The 26088-nt window shown below is 31.1% G+C and overlaps 3 protein-coding genes across 9 annotated transcripts; 2 read left to right on the forward strand and 1 right to left on the reverse strand.

Moving 5' to 3' along the window:
* Positions 1-2874: 2874 nt before the first annotated feature.
* LOC140819815 (glycine cleavage system H protein, mitochondrial-like) lies at positions 2875-5141 on the reverse strand. Its single transcript, XM_073180047.1, has 4 exons — positions 4913-5141; positions 4760-4848; positions 3332-3502; positions 2875-3098 (listed from the first exon to the last, which is right to left on the reverse strand). Exons 1-4 carry the CDS (start codon positions 5031-5033, stop codon positions 2970-2972), a joined length of 510 nt encoding a protein of 169 aa, XP_073036148.1. The 5' UTR covers positions 5034-5141; the 3' UTR covers positions 2875-2969.
* Positions 5142-7773: 2632 nt separating this feature from the next.
* On the forward strand, positions 7774-11646 carry LOC140819757 (uncharacterized). Of its 2 annotated transcripts, none has more exons than XM_073179947.1 (5): positions 7774-7924; positions 8544-8639; positions 9093-9226; positions 9859-10284; positions 10854-11646. In XM_073179947.1, exons 2-5 carry the CDS (start codon positions 8610-8612, stop codon positions 11266-11268), a joined length of 1005 nt encoding a protein of 334 aa, XP_073036048.1. In that variant the 5' UTR covers positions 7774-7924; positions 8544-8609; the 3' UTR covers positions 11269-11646. The 2 variants fall into 2 exon arrangements, with proteins under 2 accessions (XP_073036048.1, XP_073036049.1); XM_073179948.1 differs by lacking the exon at positions 7774-7924 and adding an exon at positions 8035-8054.
* A 945-nt stretch (positions 11647-12591) lies between these two features.
* LOC140819582 (uncharacterized) lies at positions 12592-16967 on the forward strand. 6 transcript variants are annotated; one of them, XR_012115239.1, is made up of 6 exons: positions 12592-12939; positions 14832-14898; positions 15216-15614; positions 15801-16141; positions 16291-16594; positions 16676-16967. XR_012115239.1 is itself a non-coding variant. In XM_073179729.1 (5 exons), exons 1-5 carry the CDS (start codon positions 12853-12855, stop codon positions 16504-16506), a joined length of 1110 nt encoding a protein of 369 aa, XP_073035830.1. In that variant the 5' UTR covers positions 12592-12852; the 3' UTR covers positions 16507-16967. The 6 variants fall into 6 exon arrangements, 4 of the variants coding, with proteins under 4 accessions (XP_073035830.1, XP_073035831.1, XP_073035833.1 ...); XR_012115240.1 differs by having other exon boundaries at positions 16771-16967; XM_073179729.1 differs by having other exon boundaries at positions 16291-16967.
* The last annotated feature ends 9121 nt before the right edge of the window (positions 16968-26088 follow it).

Consider the following 26088-nt stretch of genomic DNA (forward strand, 5'->3'; position numbering starts at 1 on the left):
GAAATTTAAAAAAACAAAAACAAAAGTGTAATATTAGTAACATATAAGGGTAAAATTGGAAAAAAAGTTGATGTCCTCTCTAAGTAGTTATTATCATGTCCTCAAATTTAATATAACTAGTAATCGTGACACACGCGTTGCGTGTGTCCTGAATACATGTGACTATTATATTAAATATTCATGATATTACAACATAACGACGTTACAACATAAAGAAGAGAGTTTATTTTCACGGTGGCTAGTTTGGAGAAGAAATAATATTATTTTTCACGTGAGCAATTTCCTTATGACGGTGAATATAATATTATTTGTTAAGAAAAAATATAATATAAAAAATGAGAAAGGGTAAAATAGGAAATAAAGTTGGTGTCCTCATAGAGCGATTATTATTAGAGGCTCAACTATATTAAAATAGTAAATAGTAAATATAAAAAATTAAAAAAGGTAAAATAGGAAAGAAAATTGGTATCTTCATAGAGCGGTTATTATTAGGAGCTCATACTTAATATAATAATATAGATATAGATATATTTTAGCTGATGATTTTCTATAATAAGTTGCTTCTATCATAAAAAAAAAAAAACGAGAAAATCGTCCAAAGGTGTTAAACTAAACCAAACCAAAATGCATGAATTAGATCGGTTTTCAGTCAAACACAAGTTAGATTTGTTTTAAAATTAATCCAATCGAAAAAATTATTTTGGTTCAAGTTTTGTATAAAAATAAAACAAATCTAACCAATCTAAAACAGACTATATTAATTTAAAAAATATGTGATATTTTTTTATTAATTTAATATGATTTTTTTGGAATATAAAAATATTTTATTTGATTTTTAGTTTGTATTCTATTAACAGGGAACTCTGTACATGTTATAATATATTGAGAATCTATCATACACTTGAAACCGAATAAATATATAGAATGAACCACAAAAGTTTGGTTTTCTCGTAAAGTAAAAATTTGTGTGCGACGCTCTCACAGGTCATATTTTGTAATACGGATCTTTTATTTGGATCATCCATGAAAAATATTACTAAGTGCTAATATTGTAACGCATTTGTATACTTTGTGCGTGAAAATGTTATATCTGGTTTGTTGCAAGTTCATCATATTCCTTCATGTGACCAAATAGTTGATATTCTAACAAAAGCTCTATCTGCAAGGACAGATCCATGTGTTTTTCCGCCCTCCGCCCGGGCAGTAGCCCATCTGGCTCAGTTATCTTCAATATATTTTATACGTAAAATTTTGTTCAATATTCCAGTAGCTCGGAGACTCCATTTGTCAACATTAACTCAACTCTAACTCAAAAAGTTCTAGCTCGAATAGAAATGAAAACTTGACCGTACCATTATATCTTATACGTCTTTTCGAAGGTTAAGATCCAAGCTCAGTGCCATCCTAAATCCCTCCCTGAGCTTGCGGGGCAGGCCAAATAATACGAGGTTGCAGAGACAGACGAACTTACAATGGCAAAGATATTATACATATGGATTTGCACATGTGGCTACACTCTATAAGCTTGACGAGGAAATTCGGAAGCTTTGTTAACGATTGTGTCTCTGATGAATATGTTGGAAATTTAATAAAAATAAATTATGTGATTTAACCAAATATTATAATAGATCAATAAGTCATGTCGAACTATCAGAAAATAGAAATAAAAATAACACATACCAGAATAGATTGATTGACCTAGAATTTGAGTTATGGATATTATTGTCATAGATGAGAATATGAGAGAGATATAGAATATGTGTACTGTATATATTATGTGTTATATTTTATATGCTTAATGAACCATAATCTTATATAACTTTAGCAGCCTTCGGCCCGTCATATAAGACTTAATTGAGCTGGGTTTCTACACATAATTTGGATCATATCCAATTTATTTAAGAATAGGTCTCTTGTGATACGGTCTCACATATTTTTGTCTATGAGACGGGTCAACCTTACCGATATTCACAATAAAAAATAATAGTCTTAACATAAAACGTAATACTTTTCATGGATGACCCAAATAAGATATTTCTCTCATAAAATACGACTCGTGAGACCGATCTCACACAAGTTTTTGTATTTATTTAATATTTTGGAAACTCAAAATTAATTAGACCACTTATAGGATCTTTTGTTAGATAATATGTACATGTATAATTAATTAAATTATGAGAACCCACAAAATAGTCCCAACAAATTAATTAGGCATAACAAACTAACAAATTTTATTCCTTCATTTATCTTTTTTTTCTTTTTTTATTCATTATTTTAAGTATACAAACACTTCGTATTGTGGTTTGAAATATAATGAAATTCACTCTATTGCACGAGGAGAAACTTGTTCTTTAATTTTCTTGACTATTATAAAGATGATGATGATAATTCGACATATGAAATATGATTTTTAATACTGCTAAATGGCATTCACAGTAAATCAGGCTATACAAGTCTATTGTGAGACGATCTCAATGATTTTTATTCATGAGACAGATTAACACATACCATATTTACAATAAAAAAGATACTTCTGATATAAAAACAATATTTTTTCGCATGTAACTCAAATAGAAGACACGTCTCACAAAATTCACCTCATAAAATCATCTCATAAAAGTTTTTTATGAATGCATGATGAAATTTGTAAGTCAAAATACAAAATATATATATATACACAAGATATATCAAACTATTTTAAATAACAAAAGAATATTTGTTCCACTGTGTAGCATATATTAAAATTTCATGATTTTCACATAATTTTTTTTATATTCAATACATTATTTTAACAATACATTAAAAGATCTTGGTTCAAATCCATGGGCATTGCTGGGTTAATTTTAAGAATTAGTTTTACTTGAGAATAAAAGCAAAACAAAATAAAAGACAGTTGTAAAATAAAATATTGAGTTGATTAATTAATTTTTTTTAAATAGAACAGACCAAAAACACATTGCATTCAAATTTCAATGAGAAGCATCTTCTTCTTCACAGAATTTTGTGTACTCTTTTGCCCCCAATAGTGATCCCAATTCTGATGGATCACTAGGCTTCACCTTTATCATCCACCCTTCTTCATATGGGCTTGTGTTGATCTTCATTTCATGGCATGGCAAAAGAGTAATTTCACACAATATAAATTTCTCCATGCCCAAAAACAAGAATGAAATCAAGAAAACAATGGTTATTTATGTTACACTGAGTGTCATGATATGAATTGCAAACCAAAGATGAATTGTATAGATATGAAAATTTAATGATAATCAACCTAACACATTATTCAGTGAAAAAAATATGAACATGGATTAAGAAAGTTCAATGATGTTACCAATCCGGGAGAGTCGACTAGCTTTGAGTTGACCTCGATGACTTCGCCGGAGATCGGAGAATTGACGTCGCTGGTGGCTTTTACACTCTCCACGGCTCCAAAGGAGCTGCCTTTTGTCACGGACTTACCGGATTCCGGCAGGTCCACAAACACCAGTTCTCCTAAATGATCCTGAGCAAGCAGAATTTTAGTGACCACAAGTAACCTTTTCTCAGTCTTTTGCAACACTAATGTCACTTTTGTCTTCAACTGATTTATACCACTTGTTTCGAAATTTTGTAAGATTTTTGCCAACATGACAGAGTGTTTTCAGGCTATTTTTAGCAAATTAATCACAAGTAGTTGATCAGAAAACCTGGCTATGTGTAATGGAAATTAAACTGGTCACATATGAGCGAGTAATAGATGATTTTCCTTTCTCCAATTTCTCTTCTTCAATTGGTTTCTTCCCCATTCCAATTTTCTAAATTCAGGCTATATACAATGACGAGGTACAATACTTTATGAATTTCATTTTTTTCCCCTATTGAAGCTACAGTTTTCTTAAACCAACCTTATAGAGGGCAAAATCGAAAGACGGCTATTATTACTGTTGAAACATTGTTGGGAAATGGAGGAGCTATTTAGATTATCTAGTCCACCAAAATCTATCTCTGGATCTTGTCATGCTGGTTGATGTACCCACCGAGACAATGGATGCAACCGCTCCAAAGATAAGTTCGAAGATTGTTCTGCATTCTCACCGGACTTTGATAGGGGAAAACAACTCAAACATGTAACTCTACATGGAGAAATTGATATCATAATTCTTATCTACCAAAGGCTTTAACAAATCATTTCCGGAGGTGGGCTCAGGAATATAGCTTCTCATTCTTCAAATAAAATCCTCGAGTTCACCGCACCATTTGTTGAGGGTGGTGAATGATTTGATATACTCAAGACACATTTTGCAACCACTGGACATGGTTGGTTCATCGCCCAGCACGTCCGCCTAAGGGAGCAAATGGGAAGTCTCAATCCACCTTGAGGACAAGGCGGTTTTGAAGGAGATTGGAATGACACAATACTGGAAGCATCTTAGTCACAGAAGCAAATATTAATCATTTGTTATTTAAATTTCAAGTTAATATGAGCAAATCCCAACACCAACACAAGATTAAACAAGAAATAAATGATTTTCCTTCAACAATTTCTATTCTTCACGCTGTTTCTTCCCCATTTCTCCCCTTCTTTTCTAATCCCAACTACCCAATCTCCCCTCCTCGATTCCATGAGTAAATCAATCATCACTACAAAGTCCAAGAGTGAATTCCCATTCAATCACTTTCCATGACCAGATTTTCACGTCAAGCAACAAAATATTATTCAAACACTAAAAACAAAGTAGTGGTGACACTAATGTTTGAAGAGGGGAGACAGAAATAAAACCTGGGCATGGTCTGTAATCCCAACAATAGCCACAGAGCCGTCGTGCTTCACCCATTCATGCGAAGGGCTGTACTTGAACCCCTCCAGCACTGCAAATCAACCCCCAATTTCAATCATTCATTAAGTAAATTGAATTATACTGAACAATTTTACCAGTGGAAAAACATCTGGCGATCGAAAAGGCTGGAGAAACCAGCGCGGTTGAAGAACAAGCATTGGAAGCGGAGATTTTGAGAGCATTCGCGGTGGAAGAAGCCCACATTCTGAGCGCCATTTTCGAAGCAAAATTTGCTGTCAGCTCCTTCTCCAACTGAGTGACTGTGGAAGGGATTGAATCGAACGTTGGAGTTTTAAGTAAATTTGGTTATCTTGTACGAATGGTGGACACTGAAAGCCTCATCCTTTGGAAACGTCACTCTTAACAAAATGCAAGGGTAGCTCGATATTGTGAATATGTTCGAATATTTTTCGAATCAAATTTTTTGAGTCGAATTCGAACTACACTCGTAACGACTATGAATACATTAAAAATATTTGAAATTTATCTGTGAGACGAGTCAACTTTATCGATATTCACAATAAAAAGTAATACTTTTAGCATAAAAATTAATATTTTTCACGGATGACTCAAATAAGATATTCGTCTCACAAAATATGACATATGAGATTGTCTCACACAAGTTTTTACATAATATGATTTATTATATAAAAAGTAATTTATCATTATCTATACTATTAATAGTTTAAAAAGAGTCATAATAGTGACTATTTTTTGGTGAATTATTTTTCTTAAATCCAAAATTTTCTTTCACATATTTTTGCTTTACTACTTACAATTTGTTATTAAATTTGACCTTAAAAAATGGAAACATCATTTTTCCTAAGATCTTATAATGCTATAATTTGTACAATATAATTTATATTTTATTGTTAAATTGTTATTGATTTATACATTTATTTAACGCAACATAATGTGCTTGAATTTTCATATTTTATAATTATAAAAAAATAATTTTGATAAATCTTATATCACATTTAGTGTAATTTTTAGAATATTAAAATAACTAAATCAAGAACTTGAGAACAAAATATATACAATATATAAAATGCAAAATGTCAATTTTAGTATTCTATATGTCTTGAATTGTATTACTTTTATTCTTGTGCTTTTTATTGAATCACTTAAAATCTTATAATTATGTTTTGACAATCGATTGTATTCTTTTTATCCAAAATTATGTAAATAAATGATTAATATCATTATTAATGTTTTTATAATTATATTAATAAACATATTAGATGTCACGAGAGATTTTAACCTCGTAGTTATAAAAATTTAAAATTATTTCAGTTGTTTAATTACACAATTTTGAGAAAAAATGCCTAAAATTGATCATCAAAATATAGGGGGTTGTATTCAATGTAGGAGAATTATTGACTTTTGTAGAGTTTAAAAGTCTAGATGTATTCAGTTAAGACTTTTGTATACTTTATAAATATCTAGTGGTATTCAAAATAGACTTTCATAGAATTTGAAAAAGTCAATTGATATTCAACATTGACTTTTTATTAATATACAAACATTAAAGCCTAAAGTACAACTATAAATTTTCAAAAATTGTATTAGGTTCAACTCAAATATTTGGATGGATTTTTAAAACTTCTAACTCGTACACAAGCTATTTATTTCTCTCCCTATCGCTTCACATCACATCTCTTCTTATCTTCTCTCCTCTTATCTATCTCTATCACTCTCTCAAATTTTTTAAATGTGTCTATATATACATATTTCATTCAAATTTTTCATTTTTTGACTGATTAATCATTTAATAATTTTTTCATTTTAATATCATAGGAAATTTTGAATTCTAGAATTGATTTTGTGATTTTCAACTTATGATTTAGACAAATTAATGTAATATTCAATAATAATAAAAGATGACCCAAAAAATGTTGCTTAATTCTTAATAATTGAAGGTAAAAACTTGTGTGAGAGGGTCTCACGGGTTGTATTTGTGAGACAGATCTCTTATTTGGGTAATCCATAAAAAAATATTACTTTTTATTCTAAGAGTATTATATTTTATTCTAAGAGTATTATTTTTTATTGTGAATATCGGTAGGATTGACCCGTCTCACAGATTAGGATCCGTGAGACGGTCTCACATGAGACCTACTCGTAACTGAATAGCTGGCAACAACCATGATTTTTTTAAATTATTTTTAGCATTTTTAATTAATATGTAAGATATGATATTTTTATACAAAATTGTATCCACATAATGATAAATAAATATTCTTTTCACATGTATATTATCAATTCAAAAACAAGGTTACAAATTAATCAATTGATGTATTTTTAAAAAGTTAAAAACATGCACAAAAACCCATATATATACATATGTAAGTATTAAATGATTTTAATTTAAATAAGTAATTTTATTTATTAATATAAATACTGAAAAATTATTTCAAACTGAGTATGTTATATAGTATCAAACAATTATTACTTATTAGTTCAAAGAAATTAATAAAAAAATGATATGTTATAATTAAATACAAAATTTATAAAATTCTATAAAAAAAATTCACAAAAGTTTATAAAAATCTTACAAAAAAGTTTACATGAATCTACATAAATCTGTTTATAAATCTATGAGATTTTGTAACAGTCAATAAAAATCTTTCAAAAAAGTTTACATGAATCCACATAAATCTGTTTATAAATTTTTGAGATTCTGCAAAAGTCAATAAAAATATATCAAATCCATAAAAGTTTATCATTTGAAAAAGTCATTAAAATCAAAATTCTGGATTGAATACATCCTACATAGTTACAGATGACATATATATATATATATTGGATATACAAATTTTCTATGTTTATGACATAAGTTAATATCACCTTATCAATCTCGAACAAATATGTTCGGTGAGAATGCTGTGTGTGTGTGAAATGTATATATGTATGTATATGTGTGTGTGTTTTTTTGGTATTTAAACCCTATTCGGAAATTAGGTCAGATTTTCATTTATCTATCCGAAGCCAAAAATATTTATCTGGAACTTCTATCCTGTCCGGGAGAAAAGATACGATTTTGATATATTCTCCGCGCATAATTACCAATCTTTTGGGAATACAACCTATTCTCTGAAGAATACCACGTAAGTTGTTGTGTTTTTTTATTCAATTTTCGCTTTATATATGTGTTTTTGTTATGTAGATGATATCTCTCTTTTTTTATGCTCCGAAATCAATAATCATGGATAAAGTTTTTTTTTATTGTGATATCGGGTGTGTTGTTCCGGAGTAGTAGTTTCGCTAATTTGGAAATTATCATGTTTTTTTTTACTGAATTGTGCTCATATTGGGAATTTCTCGTTTGATCACCTAGGGTTTATCAGCTTAATATTATATTTTTTGCATTGCCTTTGCTTTATGAACTTATACTCGCCGAAGGTTATGGTTGGTATGAGGGATGATGTTTTGAATTTTTATCTTTTTAATTGTTTTGAGCACAATGAAAAAATTTATGGGAAAGCCAAACTAATGAAATCTTTGCATACGGTACAGATTTCCGATTTTCATGATTTTTTAATAATGAAATTTCTCTAAGTTTTAAAATTGCAAGTGAAACTTTCCATTTAAATCGAGAGCAAAATCAATTTTTCTGAACATATTAAGAAAAGGTTGAGAGTGTATTAGAGTGATTTAGTGTTGGAGTCCACGATATCTTTGTTTGAATTTTATTCAGTTGCCTAAAACAAGTGATTTCTTTTTCAGGGGCCTCGGTTATACAGCCGATCAACTGTTAATTTATTGGGGATTTTCTGTGTGAATATGGTATAGATGATGGCATTGGCAACTCATCAGTTTCAGGTGATCATGTCTCTCCATCATCTTAATTGATGCATGTTTAAGATAACAAGCTCTAGAAATTTGAAGTCCTAATGAAGAAATTGTTTGTGCAATTTTTTAATAATTGTTTAAATGAGTATAACATGGATTGTTGGACTGGATAAGCGCTTTTAATGCTTAATGTGCTTTTAGATTTCATGCAACATGATATTAATCTTCACATAGTCATTTCTCCGAGATTGGCCATGACCGCCGATGTAACTTTACAGGCCCACAAGGTAAAGTTCCCTGTTAACAGAGGTCAATAATAGTTAACAAGACTCTATCTCGCAGTTTTGAAGTTGGTTGCATGAATCGTCTTTATCCCAACTTCCATGAATCATCTTTATCCACCCTACCTTATTGTGAGCATCTTTTCTATATATCCTATAAAGACTGAGTAATTTTTGTTAACCAATTCTTGACTTTGTTCAGGGTTCTTATTGTTCTTCCCCAACCCTGTCCTCACCTTGGAGCAGAGGAAGGAAATTAAAACCTTTTGCACTGTCATTTTTTCCAGTTGGGCGGAATGATCGGTTCATCTCTTTGAAATCCAGATCTCGCTTAAGGTAAACGCTCGCCTTCATCTATCTCTAGGTTCATGTTTACATGTTTTCGAGGATGAAAAGCCACATAATTTGACTTCTTTTCAAGAGGTGCAGTTTATCGTAATGTTGGTATGTGGTATAGATAGGTCTGATAACGAAAGTTCAGACCTAAACCTGTCCTATGTACATGTTATTTACCTTATTCATGTAGTTGTGGATCTGCACATTTCTGATGCTCGACTCTTCTGCTGCACAAGGGGAATGTAAGGAAACCATAGCAATATCTATCTCTATTAACATTGATGGTTTGAGTGTTTCCACAAAGTGTTCAAATTAGAATCATGCTATTTCTTCAAATTCTCAAATGTTTCTTCTGGTTTTGTGGTATAGTCATTATCTGACCTTTAAACAATTTATAGATATGTTTGTTCCTCCGGTATCTGCGCTCATCTTCTAGGTGAATTGACCTCAATTTCTTGGTACTAAACTGCATTATCTTTGCTTTCTAGGCCTTTAAGAATTCAACCTTTCGCACCCTGATTTATTGGTGAATTCTGCACTTGTCTACAACCTCATCATGAAATTCCATGTTTTGCTAATGCTAGACAGCCTGTTGTTTTATAATATAAACTGATCAAATTGTTTGCTTACAGTGTAGGTGCTTATCTTTTGCATGGACCAAAGTCAAAATCACTTAAAATATCAGCTTTCAAAAGTAGCAGTAGACATGATGATTCTGGAAGCCGAAGTGATGGTTCAAAATCTCTAAAGAATCCTGTTAAAGTTCCTTATTTGCAACATGAGAGCAAAGAATCTGTGGTTGAATCTTCAAGGGCTGCCTTGGATGAGATGACCGCCAGATCTCTAGCTATGCAAAATTTATTCAAGAATTGGTTAACATTACTGCGTACGCCCTCACAAACCCAACTAGCGGAGGAAGTTGTTGAAGAGCCTTTTACGACAGAGACATCTGAATTGCAAAGTACAAAACAAAAGCAAGGAAAAGGTGAAATCTTGAAGGCAGCTTGGTACTACTTCTGGGGCTTGGATGCAACAATTAAGATTCCATTGTTGATATTGTAAGCATTGTCTTTCATCTCTCTCTCTGTCCCTCTATGTTGGGGGTTTGCTTAGACACTCTTTTGGCTTCAACAAACAAATAAATGCATGCAACTAAACAAAATTAGGGTATTGTGACTGTATGTTCTATCTTTGATGTACACTACAAGTACAGTTTTGGTTTACATTATACCCACCTAGAGGATCAGACAAATTCTCATGGGTTTTCGACCATATGCAGTTATTAAGAGGTTTTGGTTGAAACTGGTGCTAATTTGCTGGGTTGACCTAAGTCGGGAATTATGTCTTTTATTATGTCATAGATGTTCTCTTGGTTACGAAAATGATACCTGACTGAATTTTAGCAATCAAGATCAGAGAAAAATGCGCCTTATTTAGCTGTTAAATAATTTGGTTTCTCTCTGTATCTGTTCTCTTTTCCAGATTTTGTTCTCAAATTTCTAGTTGTAGGTCTTGATACAAACATTAAACATTTACATACGTAGATGCCTTTAGACCAGTTTTTTGACACATCACATCCACAACGCCATGAAACATTGCTGATGACTTGCACTTAATTTGTTTGCAGTACACCTCTATACCTCACTGTGAACGTTGTTTATGGTTCTGAAGTATCAAAAGAATTGACTCCACTTTGGATTCTTGGACCAATAATTGTTGGTCTCTATGTTAAGATGTTCCGGGCAATATGTAGCCTTTATGTATTCAGCTTCAAGCAGACGGTGAATATTGTGAAAAATATGCCTGCCTACTGCCTGCTGGCGTATGATTACATTTTCCGTGGGAAGCTAAAAGAAGCCATACGGGTGCACCTATGGAAACCGGTGGTGGATATAAAAAGCGTGAACTACAATGATGTAACTAAGAGAATATTGAAGGATTTGCAAGGCTGGCTGGTCGAGAAATACCTCGATTTTGTTGAATCGATATGGCCATACTATTGCCGAACAATCAGGTTTTTGAAGAGAGCGAATCTTATATAACTTTTGAGACTTTTCTTTGAAGAATCAGTGATCACCGGTTAGTTCCCTTCTTTGCTTTCGCCCCAATATTCTTTGGGTCAAGGCCGAGCCCTGTTTCCAGCCAGTTTCTTCTTCCCTCAAGCAGGCGACAGAAGAATGAAGAGGATCGGCATTGATCATTAGATTTCGACAAAGATTTCAACCATCTGTTGATGGTGCTAATGTCCCTCGTACATCCAAAGGGACCCCTTTTTCTGTATGGAAGATTTTCTATCGCACTCGGTTTATTGCAATTTTTTCAGATTATTACTGATTATAGATGTAGCTGCTCTCATTCAATACGAACTCATATACATTTGTACTTGGTTTTTTTGTAGTAATTATGTATTCTGCCTTTAAAGAGGAATCATCTTACTTTCTCTAAGTTTTTTTTTTCTTGTTTCATGGAGATGAATGCGCAAAATTTTCAAATCGTTCGTAATATTTGTATAGAATTTTACATCTACCTCTTTGAAGTTTGTCATGTCAACGAAAAAATCGAACTATATTGAAATAGGAAAGTAATGTTAGATCACATCAAATTTTATCTTCATATAATTGTCCTCGTATATTTATCAAGAAACAAATTGTCGTAAAAAAATAATAAAAAATATTTTTTGGAATATATTAGAGTTTTAATTAGATATTTTGAAAATGAATATTATATATTAGGTGCATATTATAGGTGAAGTTGATGAAAAATCTCCAATCAACACATTTTTTTGGGTTCACTCTCTACCCACAAAATTGTGGTACTATGTCATACAAAATGTGGTACACTTCATGTGGAAAATGTGGTACACTTCATGTGGAAATGTGGTACTAAAAAGTACCCAGAGACTGAACACAAAAAAAAATCGACGGCTGGGGATTGAAGGCCAATTTTCCGCATATTATGAGTAGGTCTATTGTGAAACGGTCTCACGAATATTTATCTGTAAGACAAGTCAACCCTACTGATATTCACAATAAAAAGTAACATTCTTAGAATAAAAAGTAATAATTTTTCATGAATGACCTAAATAAGATATCTGTCTCATAAAATACGATCTGTGAGACTGTTTTATACAAGTTTTTGTCTATTATAATATACTATTTCTATGTAAAATATGAAGCTATAATAAAATTAGTGGTCCAGGACATATTAGTTGTTGTGGATGTCCTAAGATTGTAAATCCGATATTTACAGCTATTTGGATTTAATATTTATCATTTATTCTTATATCTCTTTATTTTATTTTTTTGTAAATTACATATATATTTTTAATAATATATTATCTACGAATTTCCTAACTACCCCAAAAAATCAAATCAAAATAGAGAGCCGGCGGCCGAGTGGTCCTGTGTGAAGTGCCGCTTTCAGCAAGAACAAAGCAGCCGCTTTCTTTACTTCCACTAACCAAAATCCCGTAGCTTAAATTCTCACAATTGCCAACATACTTCGCGGATGGTATCCAGAATCTTCCGCAATAATCGAATGGGTTTTTCTTGATAATGAAATAATCTGCCCTTTTTGCTTTGTGGCGGTGTTTGGTTGTTTGTTTTCTACCTTCTGGGTTTGTAAGAATGTTACTTAGAATGAAACTTGGTTCTTCGTATTCTTGTGTTTCTACTTCTATTTCCCCACTACTCCAAAGGATGGACACTTTTAAGGTATTTTTCTTTCTCTTTTATTCGTGATTGTATTTTGTTAAATATTGTTTTTAGTTGCAATAGATTAAAACCTGTTTTCTTCTGGATTGTTGGCCTTTGGTAATGGTACGATTCCACTTGTTTTTCAGTTCCCTGACTGTGCTTTTTAATTAGCAATCTAAATTTGCAAGAATTGGGAGTTGTTTGACATGGTTGTGTTCTAAATTTTCTGTCACAGCTTAAAAAATTCAATCTTTGAGTTCACCCCCTGAATTTTTTCTCATTAGTTTGTTGGTTTGGTGGAATAAATTTGGTTGGTAGAAAAAATATAATGTTGTTGTATTGTTATCTTTTTTTTAATGAAATTAATAATTGTAAAAAGACATTACAAGTACAAATACTCTGGACACCACAGCGAGAGTCGATAACCGTAAAATCACCTACTACATAGCATCTATAACAGAAATCGCACTAGGAATGCACCGAAAGCTCAGAATCTTAATCTTCTTGATAATGTGTTCCAACACCGGCTTCTCATTTTCAAACATAGCTCTGTTTCTTGCATTCCACACACTGTGAACTGTTGCTGCCAGTGCAACACATCTCATTTTATTCAGGGTCGAATTACCTCGATAGACACTTCTTAAAGCTTTGAGGACTGCTGTCGAAGATCCCATAATCTTTTTCATTCCTAGCCATTGACGTACACCTACCCATATTCTGTTCGAAACATTGCAACCAAAAAATAGGTGTGCAAATGACTCTAATTCCGTGTTACATATCACACAAGACTGATCAGACAGATATCCCAGTCTATCACGGGTTAATAATTTGTTATGTGCAAATATCCACAATGCAAACCTGTGCTTTGGGAGGATAAACGATTTCATGATTTGAGGCTTCGAAGGCCACCATCTCACTGCCGTTGGGAAGAAATGGTACGCACGACTGAGCCCCACATTATCGCAAAACCACCCCTCCAAGCACAAGACCGCCGCATCAACAAACCCCAGCTCTCGAATCATCACATCCCTAATACCCATAATCTGCTTAATAAGTGGCGAATCCTCTCGTCTCCATTCCCATTGCCAAACATCACCAAATCTGCTATAAGCATGATTGATCCATTTTATCCATAGGCTATCTTTATTCATATGAATTTTCCACAAAGTCTTGCATATCAACTCATCATTCCAAGTCTTTAGATTTTTCAATCCCATGCCACCTTCTTCAATTGCCGATAAACTTGTTTCCAAGCAATGGGAGGACGCTTGGCTGGCCACACAAATTTCCTGCACAAAGTATAGATAACATTCACGATGTTAGATGCGATTGGTAGAATAGACAACCAAAAACATTCCGCACACTGAATCACAGATTTGATCAATTCTAGTTTCCCGGCGAATGATAGAGAGTGCCTCGGCCATGACTTAATCTTGGTATCCACTGCATCTACTAGGAGGCTGTAGTCTGATGTTCGTAGCTTTCTCGAAGCTAGGGGGATCCCAAGGTAACGGAACGGTAGTTCACCGTGACAGAATCCAGTAACAGCAAGAATATTCCATTTCACATCTGGATCAACACTCATGTAGGTTAATTCAGCATGTTAGTCCGATGATAAAAATTCAAGTTTTTATGGGAAAATGGTTTTGTTAGCTATAAACCAAATATACCACACGTTGAAGGGATTGATCCAAAATCTTGATAATTTGTGTTGGAAAGTTGTTTGATTTTATTTCAATAGAAGAAATACTTTTTACCTTTAAGTATCGAGGTCATTATCTCAAACGCTGAATGACGACAGGTTCAGACTTTTATTCTATTTCGCAGCATGAAAATCCGTCATGTGTAAATGCTTACAGTTGTTTCTTCTGTTAAGGTTACATCTGATTTCAGTTTATTCCTAATTTCAGTTGAACTCGAGACTACGCCTCTTTGATGACCGGAATTTATTTGCTGAACCATTGAGAAATATTAAAGGTAGCTTTTGCCTTGTTAAGTGCCAAAATGATAATTTCATACAAGATGCACTTGAGATGTGATTTGTCCCTTTTGTTGTGTACCAGCAACTCAGTAGTTTAATCTCACAAAATTAATCAAACCTTTAACAAATTTTAAATGTCTCAATTTATGAAGATTGAACGATTTTGTTCGTGGTGGGTTGTTCTGTGCTTGAAGCTCCTTATTCTAAGATCACGCAACTTGTTAAATTTCACACCTTTATCTTTTAGTATCTGTTCGATTTTAGATCTTGCTAGGATCATCCTGGTTATTGATTTGTACTTTTTTTCTTCAAGAAGTTAATTCATACCAGCTCACACAAAGGAAGCTAAAAGGAAAAGATAGCTTATTAAAAAGGCGATGCATTCTATACGCTACCCCTGAAGATGAATCATACCGTGATCTTGAACCAGATAATTTCGAGCAGGAAAGTCCAAATCCTCCTGCTGAAGATGATATTTCTGAAGATACTTCGTATCATCATCTTGAAAGAACTGGGGGAAAACCCGGATTTATTTCATTTTATGGACAAACAAAAATAAGTGAGGATGAAAATACTGTTTCTATCCCAGAGACAAATCAGAATGATATTTTGTGGTTTGTTGGTCCCACTGTTCTTGTAGCATCTTTTGTCTTTCCTTCACTTTATCTGCGCAGGATCCTAACGACGATATTCGAGGACTCTTTATTAACTGGTAGGTCAAATTAGTCATTCGATACTGTTACAAAATATTTTTGAAGATGGTAGATTAAAATAATGACACAACCTGGAAATCATTCTAAGTTTCTACCATCACAGAGTTACTGTTTGTCCAATAATTGTATAATTTGATCTATCATGAATGTTTCTGTAGAATACTATTCAATCTTGTTTTTTGCAGACTTTCTGATATTGTTCTTCACGGAAGCCCTTTTCTACTGTGGAGTTGCTGGTTTTCTTTTCCTGGTAGATTGCCTAAGGAGGCCTCTGGAGCCAGTATTTGCTTCGACAAACCACAACCTTGCCCCTCATTTGGGAAACCGAATTGCTTCTGTTGCTGTTTTGGTTCTTAGTCTCACGATTCCTATGGTGACAATGGGGTTTGTTTGGCCATGGACAGGTCCTGCAGCTTCCGCTACTCTTGCTCCCTACCTTGTTGGCATTATTGTACAGTTTACTTTCGAGCAATATGCAAAATATGTCAACTCTCCTTCTTCGCCTGCGATTCCCATAATCTTTCAAGTAAGAATTTTTTGGTTTTAATGCCATAAAAAATTAACGCGCAACATTGAGACTTATTTCACCTGCAGCATTCCATTCTATGCTCTCTTTGAGCATGTTGCAGAATAAACTGTTGGCTACTAACATACCACTTTTTCGACTCTTCGAAGGTTTATAGGTTGCACCAACTGAATCGAGCTGCACAATTGGTGACGGCCCTCTCTTTCACGGTGAGAGGGGCTGAGATGACCTCACACAACGTGGCTATAAATGGTTCCTTAAGTACACTTCTGAACGTCCTTCAGTTTCTTGGCATCATCTGTATCTGGTCGCTATCGAATTTCATCATCAGATATTTTCCATCACCCACCACTCATGATCCGTAAGACCGCGAGGGAATATGAACCTCACCTCATTGTCACCTCTCTAGAAATGATCTGACATACATATGAGACTGACTGCACAGGCACGCAGGTTAGTGTTTGATCTCGTTTTTTCCCTACGCAATCGCTTAAAAATCCATGATTAAAAGAATTATCGTTTCCCACCATTTAGCATACTCAAAATCTTCATATTAAAGATGACGCCTCCTAATAATAAGGCCGATTGTTGTTTCTTGATTCCTCATACTGTTTCTCGGCTCGGCTCAGATGGATTTCGACGCTCAGGTCCTGCTGGAATTTTCATAATCCTTTCTTGTATAGTTTCTTTCAAGTTTTTCATCATGATCTTGTGGAGAAGACACTTTTAGAGGAGAAAAAGCTTAATTCTTTGATGTGTTCTCCTTAAATGTAATGTGACATTGTTTTCTTTTATTTAGCATCAATGGATCCATTAATGCTTCCTTTCATATGCAGTTTTTTAGGATTGAGCAATTTATTATGTTTTAAATTATTCATTAATTTAGTGTTTTTATTAACTTTTAACGTAATTAATTGTTGTAATAAATTGAATTAAATGTCAACCTTATTGTGAATTTCTCAAATAATAATTTAATGTGAAAACCTCGTTAAATTCAACTACTGTTTTCTTGTATATCTAAACATCCATATGTGATATTGATATGTACCAAGGGTAAAAAAAATTAATATATACTAACCTCAATTTTGAACTTTTTAAAATAAAAAGTCAGAGCCAGTTTTTTCTTGTATGGATTTTGTTGCGAACGATTATAAAAACTTGAATGAGACGGTCTCATGGGTCGTATTTTGTGAGATGAATATCTTATTTAGGTCATCCATGAAAAAGTATTACTTTTTATGTTAAGAATATCACTTTTTATTGTGAATATTTGTCTCACATATAAAGATTCGTGAGATCGTCTCAAGACCTACTCTAAAAACTTTATTAAAATATATCGTGTACTTTTGTTTTTCCGACGTGAATCGGGCTATCATACTCTAGCTGGGGACTACTTCTATGTCTGGTCTAGTAGGATGGCCGATGGTTTACCCATCCCATTTTAATTTTTAATGTAATTTCTATTAATATGAGGGCAAATTTTAAAAAAAATACCTCTGTACATCTTTTGTTTAAGATTCAGTACCTAGATGATTTTGTTTACAGATTAATACCTGACAACTCTACAAATTTAGTTTTAGCTCCCTACAAAGATAAATTTACATTTTTGCCCTTTTATTAAATATATAATTTTATCCACCAAATTAATTGTGTGTTTTCCATCTACCAAAATATTAGTGCGTATTATGGGGTTTCAGATACTTGATTTTGTTATTTGAATACTCCAAATGTGTAAAAAAAATACTATATATTCGAAAAATAACAAGAAATTCTGTCATTGTTGTTTTTCATTAAAAATGCACTATGATGACTTATTCATGTCATTTTATTTTTTTAAAAATATAGTTGCTCACTCATCATGAAATAAGATTAAATACTTATTTTGACATATAAAGTATCTATTTTGAAGTTCCAGATATGTGATTTGACTCTTTAAAAACTCAAAATGTGTAAGAAAATACGAAGATCAGAAAATACGAAGATCGCCATAAATTCAGTCATTATTTGTCTTTTCATGAAAGGTATATTTGGATGATATATTCATCTAATTTAATATTTTTTTGTAAAAAAAATTAAATTCCAAACTAAGCCTGTAAATTTTAAAATATTTAGTTTTACTTGAGAAATACCTATTTTGAATTTGAAAATACTTGATTTCGTAAATGAGATACTCATAATATGTATTAAAATACTGGATATTCGAATAGACAAAGTAAATTCACCAAGTATTGGTATTTAAATAGAAAATGCATTTGGATGACATATTCATCCATTTAATATATTTTTTTGTTAATTTTTTTTTTAAAAAAATAAACATGAAAATTTTAAAGTACTTAGTTTTACTTGAGAAGTACTTAATTTGAGTTGATAAATACTTGATTTCGTAAATTAGATACTCACAATATGTTTATATATTTGAATAGGCAACGTAAGTTCTCCAAGTATTGGTATTTCTAAGGAATATGCATTTGGATGAGAAGTACCTAATTTGAGTTTGTAAATACTTGATTTGACATAAAAGATACTCATAATATGTCATAGAATACTGGATATTCAAATATGCAACGTAAGTTCACCAAGTGCTGACTTTTCATGGAAAATTCATTTGGATGTCATATTCATTTCATTTAATATATTTCTTGTAAAAAAAACAAATTCTAAAATAAGCATGAACCTTTTAAAATACTTAGTTTAACTTGAGAAGTACCTAATTTGAGTTACAAATATTTGATTTCGTAAATGAGATATTCACGATATGTAATAAAATACTGGATATTCGAACATGCAATGTAAATTCTCCAAGTGTTGGTATTTTCATGGAATATGCATTTGGATGAAAAGTAACTAATTTGAGTTTACAAATACTCGATTTGGTACAGGAGATACTCATAATATGTAATAGAATACTGGATATTCGAATATCCAACGTAAGTTCACCAAGTGTTTGCTTTCCACGGAAGATTCGTTTGGATGACATATTTATCTCATTTAATATATTTTTTTGTAAAAAAAAAACAAATTCCCAAATACGCATGAAAATTTTAAAGTACTTGGTTTTACTTGAGAAGTACATAATTTCATATTGCAAATACCTGATTTGGTACATGAGATACTCATAATATGTAATAGAATACTGGATATTCGAATATGAAACTTAATTTCACAAAATGTTGGTCTTTCTACGGAATATGCATTTGGATGACATATTCATTTCATTAAATATTTTTTTGTTAAAAAAAACAAATTCTCAAATAAGCATGAATATTTAAAAGTACTTAATTTTACTTGAGAAGTACCTAATTTCATAATGCAAATACTTAATTTGGTACACGAGATACTCATAAATATATAAATAGACTACTTGATATTCGAATATGCAAACGTAAGTTCACCAAGTATTGATCTTTCCATGAAAGATGCATTTGAATTATATATTCATCTTATTTAATATTTTTTTGGTAAACAAAATTATCAAATAAGCATGAAAATTTTAAATTATTTAGTTTTACTTGAGAAATATCTAATTGAGTTTGCAAATACTTGATTTCGTAAATAAGATACTCACAATATGCATTAAAATACTGGATATTCGAATCTACAATCTTTCCATGGAAAATTTATTAGGATACTTATTCATATCATTTAAATAAATAAACACAGTTCATTATTCATCATGGACTAATTGGGAGATAGATGCATTATGAACATAGTTCGTAAATGAGCTTGAAGTTTGCATTTTAAGCATTTCTATCGATTTTTGAATTAATGATTTATAAAATACTCATCAGTATTAATTAACAATACTTTTGATCTTCATTGAATGACTTATTTAACAATTATTCTTATTTGACATAATACTTATTGGTAATTATTCATTATACTTATTAGTATTTTTTTCTTTATACTTATGAGTATTAATTTATAATATCATTAATATTCATTCACAATACTTGTTGGTACCATTAAATGACAAGACAATACTTCATTTGATATCATCCACATTAATATTCATTCATAATATTTATTGGTAATCATTCATTATATGTATCAATATTCTTTCATTATACTTATTATCAAATTTGAGTTTTTAAATGATAAAATCAATTTTAAGTAGAATCTAATTATGTAATACTTTTAACAATTTATGTATTACATTTTTATTTCACGGATCTCATCATCAAAGATCACTTAATATTGAATTCAAATTATATATTTTGGCATCATCAAATAATCGAATCGAATTTGAGTATCTAATGGTAAAATCAAATATTTGCGAACTCGCATTAAATACTCTTTGTACCAATTTAGCTATCATATTTTTACCTTCACCAATTTAGATACTCTTCGTATCAATGCATCTTCCATGAAAAGAACAACACTTGGTTAATTAATGTTGCCTATTCGAATATCCAGTATTTTAATACAGATTGTAAGTATCTCATTCAAGATATCAATTATTTACAAACTCAAATTAGATATTTCTCAAGTAAAACTAAGTATTTTAAAATTTAAATACTTAGCTGGGAATTTTTTTTACAAAAAAAAATATTAAATGAGATGAATATGTCATCTAAATGCATCTTCCAAGGAAAAATAAACACTTGGTGAGCTTACGTTGCATATTCGAATATCCAGTATTCTATTACATATTATGAGTATCTCATGTACCAAATCAAATATTTGCAATCTCATATTAACTACTTCTCAAATAAAATAAGTACTTTAAAATTTACATGCTTAGTTAGGAATTTGTTTTTTCTTTTACAAAAAATTATATTAATGAGATGAATATGTCATCCAAATGCTTATTCCATAGAAATATCAATACTTGGTGAACTTACATTGTCTATTCGAATATCCGGTATTTTAATATATATTGTGAGTATTTCATTTACGAAATCAAGTATTTACAAACTCAAATTGGGTATTTCTCAAGTAAAAATAAGTACTTTAAAAGTTTAATGCTTAGTCGAGAATTTGTTTTGTTTTGTTTTTTTAAAAATATTAAATGAGATGAATATGTCATCCAAATGTATCTCTATAAAAATATCAACACTTGGTGAACTTACGTTTTTTATTCGAATATCCAGTATTTTAATACATATTGTGAGTATCTCATTTACGAAATCAAGTAACTCAATATTACTTGAAACTATATTTTTTATATCCAAAAATAATCAAAATTGAGTCTTAAAAGAGTAAATCAAGTATATGTGAAATCAAATTAGGTAATATTTGTATCAATTTAGGTAACACGTTTTTTATTCACAAATCTCATCATTAAAGAACATTAAATATTATCTTCGAACTATATATTTTGACATACTCAATCGAATTTGAGTATTTAGAAGGTAAAATCAAGTATTTGTGTACTCGAATTATGTATTATTTGTATTAATTTAAGTATCACATTTTTACTTCACGAATTTCATCATCGACGTCACTTAATATTACTTCAAATTATATTTTGGCATCCTCAAATAATTGGATATGAGTATTTACGGGGTACAATAATTTATTATAGACTCTAATTAGATACTCTTTGTTCCAATTTAAGTATCAAATTTTAACTTCACAAATGACACAATCAAAAGTCACTTAATATTACTTGAAACTTAAGTATTTTCTTACACATTTTAAGTATTCAAATAACCAAATCAAATATTTGGAACCCCAAAATATGTATTTTATCGATCAAAATAAGTACTTTTTTCTAATTCAACAATGAGTGAGAAACTGTGTATTTTTTCAAAAATTAGATGACATGAATAAGTCATCTTAATGTATTTCCAATTAAAAGACCAATAATTATTGAATTTATTGTGATAGCTCGAAGATCTAGTATTTTATTACACATTTGGAGTATTTATAGAGTCAAATCAAGCATTTGGAACTCCAAAATAGGTATTTTGTAGGTCAAAATAAATATTTAATATTATTTCATGACAAGTGATGACCTATATTTCTTTTAAAAAAAATAAAATGACATGAATAAGTCATCCTAATGTATTTTTAATGAAAAGACCAACAATGACTGAATTTATGGTCAATGCTCGAAAATATAGTATTTTCTTATATATTCGAAGTATTCAAAGAGCGAAATCAAGTATCTGAAACCCCATAATAGGTACTTTGTATGTCAAAATAAGTATTTACTGTTATTCCATATAATTGAGAAACAATATTTTTTAAAAATTATATTTTAAATGGAAAAGACACATGTAATGTTTGTGAATAAAATAATATATTTATTTAAATAATAAAGGGTAAAAATGTAAATGTTACCTTATAAGGGTTAAAACTAAAAGTATATATTTTTCAGACACTGATTCCTAAAAAAATATATATAGGTACTGAATCCTAATTGAAATTTTGGCAGAGGCATTTTTCTTAAATTTACCGTTAATATGATCTAATAATATTTTCATGTTTTATTAAAAAATAATAACAAAAATATTTGTTTTTTTTTTAAAAAAAATTATATGAGAATTATAGTTTTTGGGCTTCAAAAATGAATATTGACCCGAAATTCAAATATGCTATTGCCACTTGGCTAAAATTAGGTAGGCCGACCAAGGCCCAAGCTGAAATTTATCCGGGCCTGAATAGCCGTGTAAAAAATATTAGTCAAGCCCATAACCTTAATAGTTGCCTTAGGTTAAGGTACCGGTAGATTCGATTATTTTTATGATATTTTTAATTTTGAATTTTTTTCTTATATTTCTAAAATTAAAATAAAATGAAAGAATATGAAAATAAATCATACTTTTTTTATAAATACAACTCAACATGTATTTTGTTACTAAAACAAATAATTTTTTTTTAGAAATACTTGGAAAAAATAGTTTAAAGCAAAAACTTGTGTGATACGGTCTCACGGGTCATATTTTGTGAGACGAATCTTTTATTTGGGTTATCCATTAAAAAATATTAATTTTTATGTTAAGAGTATTACTTTTTATTGTGAATATCGGTAGGGTTGACTCGTCTCACTGATAAATATTCGTGAGACCGTCTCACAGATAAATATTCGTGAGATTGTCTCACAAGAGACCTACTCATAGTTTAAAATTAACATGAGTACCCAACATGGCTCGAGTATTCGAATCAGACTCAACGAATGCTTTCTTCATCGGTCGGATAATATTTTCGAGCTTTTCGATTTCGATTTCACCATAATCGCCACCATCTTTCATAGAACGGCTTGGTAAATCATACATTTTTTTTTTTGTTTTCAGAAAATAATAAAATTTAATGAATGAAATCAAGATTTCTTCACATGTTCACACACTAAGGACACCTTGGCCCCTCACCTAATCCACATACTGTTTTTTTAATTTTAATTTTAATGGAACAAATATAATGTAGACAAAAAAACATACCGACTACAAAATTAATAATGCAAGAAGAGCATAATTGAGATTGACTTATCACTAACAAATAAATCAAGAAATGAAACTCTAGGCATTGATCCAAAGGAGAAGGTATATTATTGATGCTTTGGTCTTTGACTATAATATACATACATATAATATATATATATATATATATATATATATATATATATATATATATATATATATATATATATATATATATATAAACAAAAGTTGACGAATTCATAGAATGTTAGCTGACAGCAACGATGTAACTCAAATTTACGTATTATATGTCGTCTTACCACCAATTTGTTTTGGCCTCTAACTTTTAACCTTGGTTAGTAGTATCTAATGTTTTGGGTGATAAGTATTAGTATACCTAGTGGAAGTATATATCTCGAGAAAATGTAGTGAAAACAAATCTAACATAGTTAGACATATCAAAACAGATTAACAGTACAAGTTATCTGTCTTTTTAGTGGGTCGATAAATTATCAACTCAAGATACATATTTTAGAAAGCATGACAGATCGATTGACTATTTTGTCTCGCTAACAAATTGTCAACCAAACACCTATTTTATATGATAAGACTGTCGATTTTGACATTTTAAATACAATAAAGAAAACATTTTCCCTTTTAAAGGGATTTTAGTGGGGCAAACTTTATGGATTTTGCCCCTCATAAAATGGTTGCCCGTGCTCATAAATTCCCAATCTCATAAGCAACTACACCAAAAGATAAACAATATCTATACAACACCACCAATACATTTAAATTAATTTTTTTAACTATATAAATACTCGAATGTCAAGTTTTGATTGATCGATTTTAATATCAATTGTATGATCGTGTAATCATCGTCATTTTACCTTATGTAAACGTTGACCTATTTAACAGAGTATTGTGTTGGGTGCAATAATTGTCCCTGCTTGGTAGAGCGATCGAACCGTAGTGCTTGAGCTGATGTGCGGTCTAAAAGATTTGAGTTGCACCATTACTACTAGCTATAGCTTTTGATAAAACGGCAAGCGCTCGATCCTACAATTGGTATCAGAGCCAAGGTCACGGGTTCGATTCCCGTTGATTGCAAGGAGTGCAATTATTGAGAGGGAGATTGTTGGGTGCAATAATTGTCCCTGCTTGGTAGAACGATCGAACCGTGGTGCTTGAGCTGATGTGCGGTCTAAAAGATTTGAGTTGCACCATTACTACTAGCTATAGCTTTTGGTAAAACGGCAAGCGCTCGATCCTACAATTGGTATCAGAGCCAAGGTCACGGGTTCGATTCCCGTTGATTGCAAGGAGTGCAATTATTGAGAGGGAGATTGTTGGGTGCAATAATTGTCCCTGCTTGGTAGAGCGATCGAACCGTAGTGCTTGAGCTGCTGTGCGGTCTAAAAGATTTGAGTTGCACAATTTCTACTAGCTATAGCTTTTGGTAAAACGACAAGCACTCGGTCATACATATTGTTATCTATATTTCATTTTTGGTTATCTGCACTCGATTCCATGAAAAAGTTTTTATACATTGAATGAAGTATATATAACAAAAAGTAAGTGCACATAACATTATCTCACTTGTCAAATCGTATAACAATTTTAATGCAAACTTTATATATATTTCGAGTTAAAAGTATTTTGGTCACAATAATTCAAAAATTGACAAGCTGATTGCTAAGTTGAGCACGCATGTTCACTATCAAAGCTAATTTCATTCTTTAGCCAACTCATTTGTTTCCATTTGTTTGTTCTATGTGAGCAAGAATATCCCAATAATCTTGATCTTAAAAGCAAGTTTTGGTAGGCTAAATTACAAAATTGGAATATATTTCACATGGGTTTGGTTTATCTTTAGGTCTTGGATCATAATTTAATTTCATTGATTTATCTTTAGGTTTTTAAATGAACAAAACTTTCACACAAAACCCTTTTTAAAAATATAGATTTTGATGTGATAACATACATCAAATCTCTATTATTTTTACTTTTTTAGCATATAGTTCACCATATTCATCTGATTAAAATGCTAGGAAAATGGCAGATAACTTGTAACTCATCTGACATCAAGATCTCAAATTTAGAGCGAGATCTCGAGTTCGAAACCCAACGGTTGCAAGTCATCTCGACCAACTAAAAAAATCGTTAGTAAAAGGGGGTGGTTCTTCTCTTGTGTTGTTTTCTTGTATTATAATTGGAATTAGGTGGCGTTTGGTTAGAGCAGAGAAGATTAATTGTGAAGAGTTAAATCATGAGGCAGGATTAGAAAACTACCAAACTAAGGATATGTATGTGCTTTACTTGGCCACAAGAAAAAGAGTTATAATATTATGAAATAAAAAATTAAACTTTTTTTTAAAAAGTTAAATAAATAATTATTTATATATTTTTATTATTATTTCCCCAAAGCCCACTAATTGGAGTTGTGGGGATGGCTGCAAGCACAAGTTTTCTTGGTGATGTGCTTTTTTTTAGGACAAAAGTCAAAGATTATACAAAAAATTTGTTGATGATATACATGAAACAAAAAATATATTCTTGGATATTTGAACTAAGTTGAAATAGAGT

The sequence above is a fragment of the Primulina eburnea genome, chromosome 18 (genome assembly GCF_022965805.1).
Source record: "Primulina eburnea isolate SZY01 chromosome 18, ASM2296580v1, whole genome shotgun sequence".
NCBI lineage: Eukaryota > Viridiplantae > Streptophyta > Magnoliopsida > Lamiales > Gesneriaceae > Primulina > Primulina eburnea.

What these genes read in the sequence shown, in the direction of transcription:
- LOC140819815 (XM_073180047.1), bottom strand. Translation starts at nt 5,033, where the DNA reads ATGGCGCTCAGAATGTGGGCTTCTTCCACCGCGAATGCTCTCAAAATC. An exon ending in CGCCAGATGTTTTTCCACTG is followed by an intron (nt 4,849 to 4,912) that starts GTAAAATTGTTC and finishes GTTGATTTGCAG; the next exon opens with TGCTGGAGGGGTTCAAGTAC. An exon ending in TAGTCGACTCTCCCGGATTG is followed by an intron (nt 3,099 to 3,331) that starts GTAACATCATTG and finishes CATGAAATGAAG; the next exon opens with ATCAACACAAGCCCATATGA.
- LOC140819757 (XM_073179947.1), top strand. Translation starts at nt 8,610, where the DNA reads ATGATGGCATTGGCAACTCATCAGTTTCAG. An exon ending in TGGCAACTCATCAGTTTCAG is followed by an intron (nt 8,640 to 9,092) that starts GTGATCATGTCT and finishes GACTTTGTTCAG; the next exon opens with GGTTCTTATTGTTCTTCCCC. An exon ending in AAATCCAGATCTCGCTTAAG is followed by an intron (nt 9,227 to 9,858) that starts GTAAACGCTCGC and finishes GTTTGCTTACAG; the next exon opens with TGTAGGTGCTTATCTTTTGC.
- LOC140819582 (XM_073179729.1), top strand. Translation starts at nt 12,853, where the DNA reads ATGTTACTTAGAATGAAACTTGGTTCTTCGTATTCTTGTGTTTCTACT. An exon ending in CGAGGACTCTTTATTAACTG is followed by an intron (nt 15,615 to 15,800) that starts GTAGGTCAAATT and finishes TGTTTTTTGCAG; the next exon opens with ACTTTCTGATATTGTTCTTC. An exon ending in CGATTCCCATAATCTTTCAA is followed by an intron (nt 16,142 to 16,290) that starts GTAAGAATTTTT and finishes GACTCTTCGAAG; the next exon opens with GTTTATAGGTTGCACCAACT.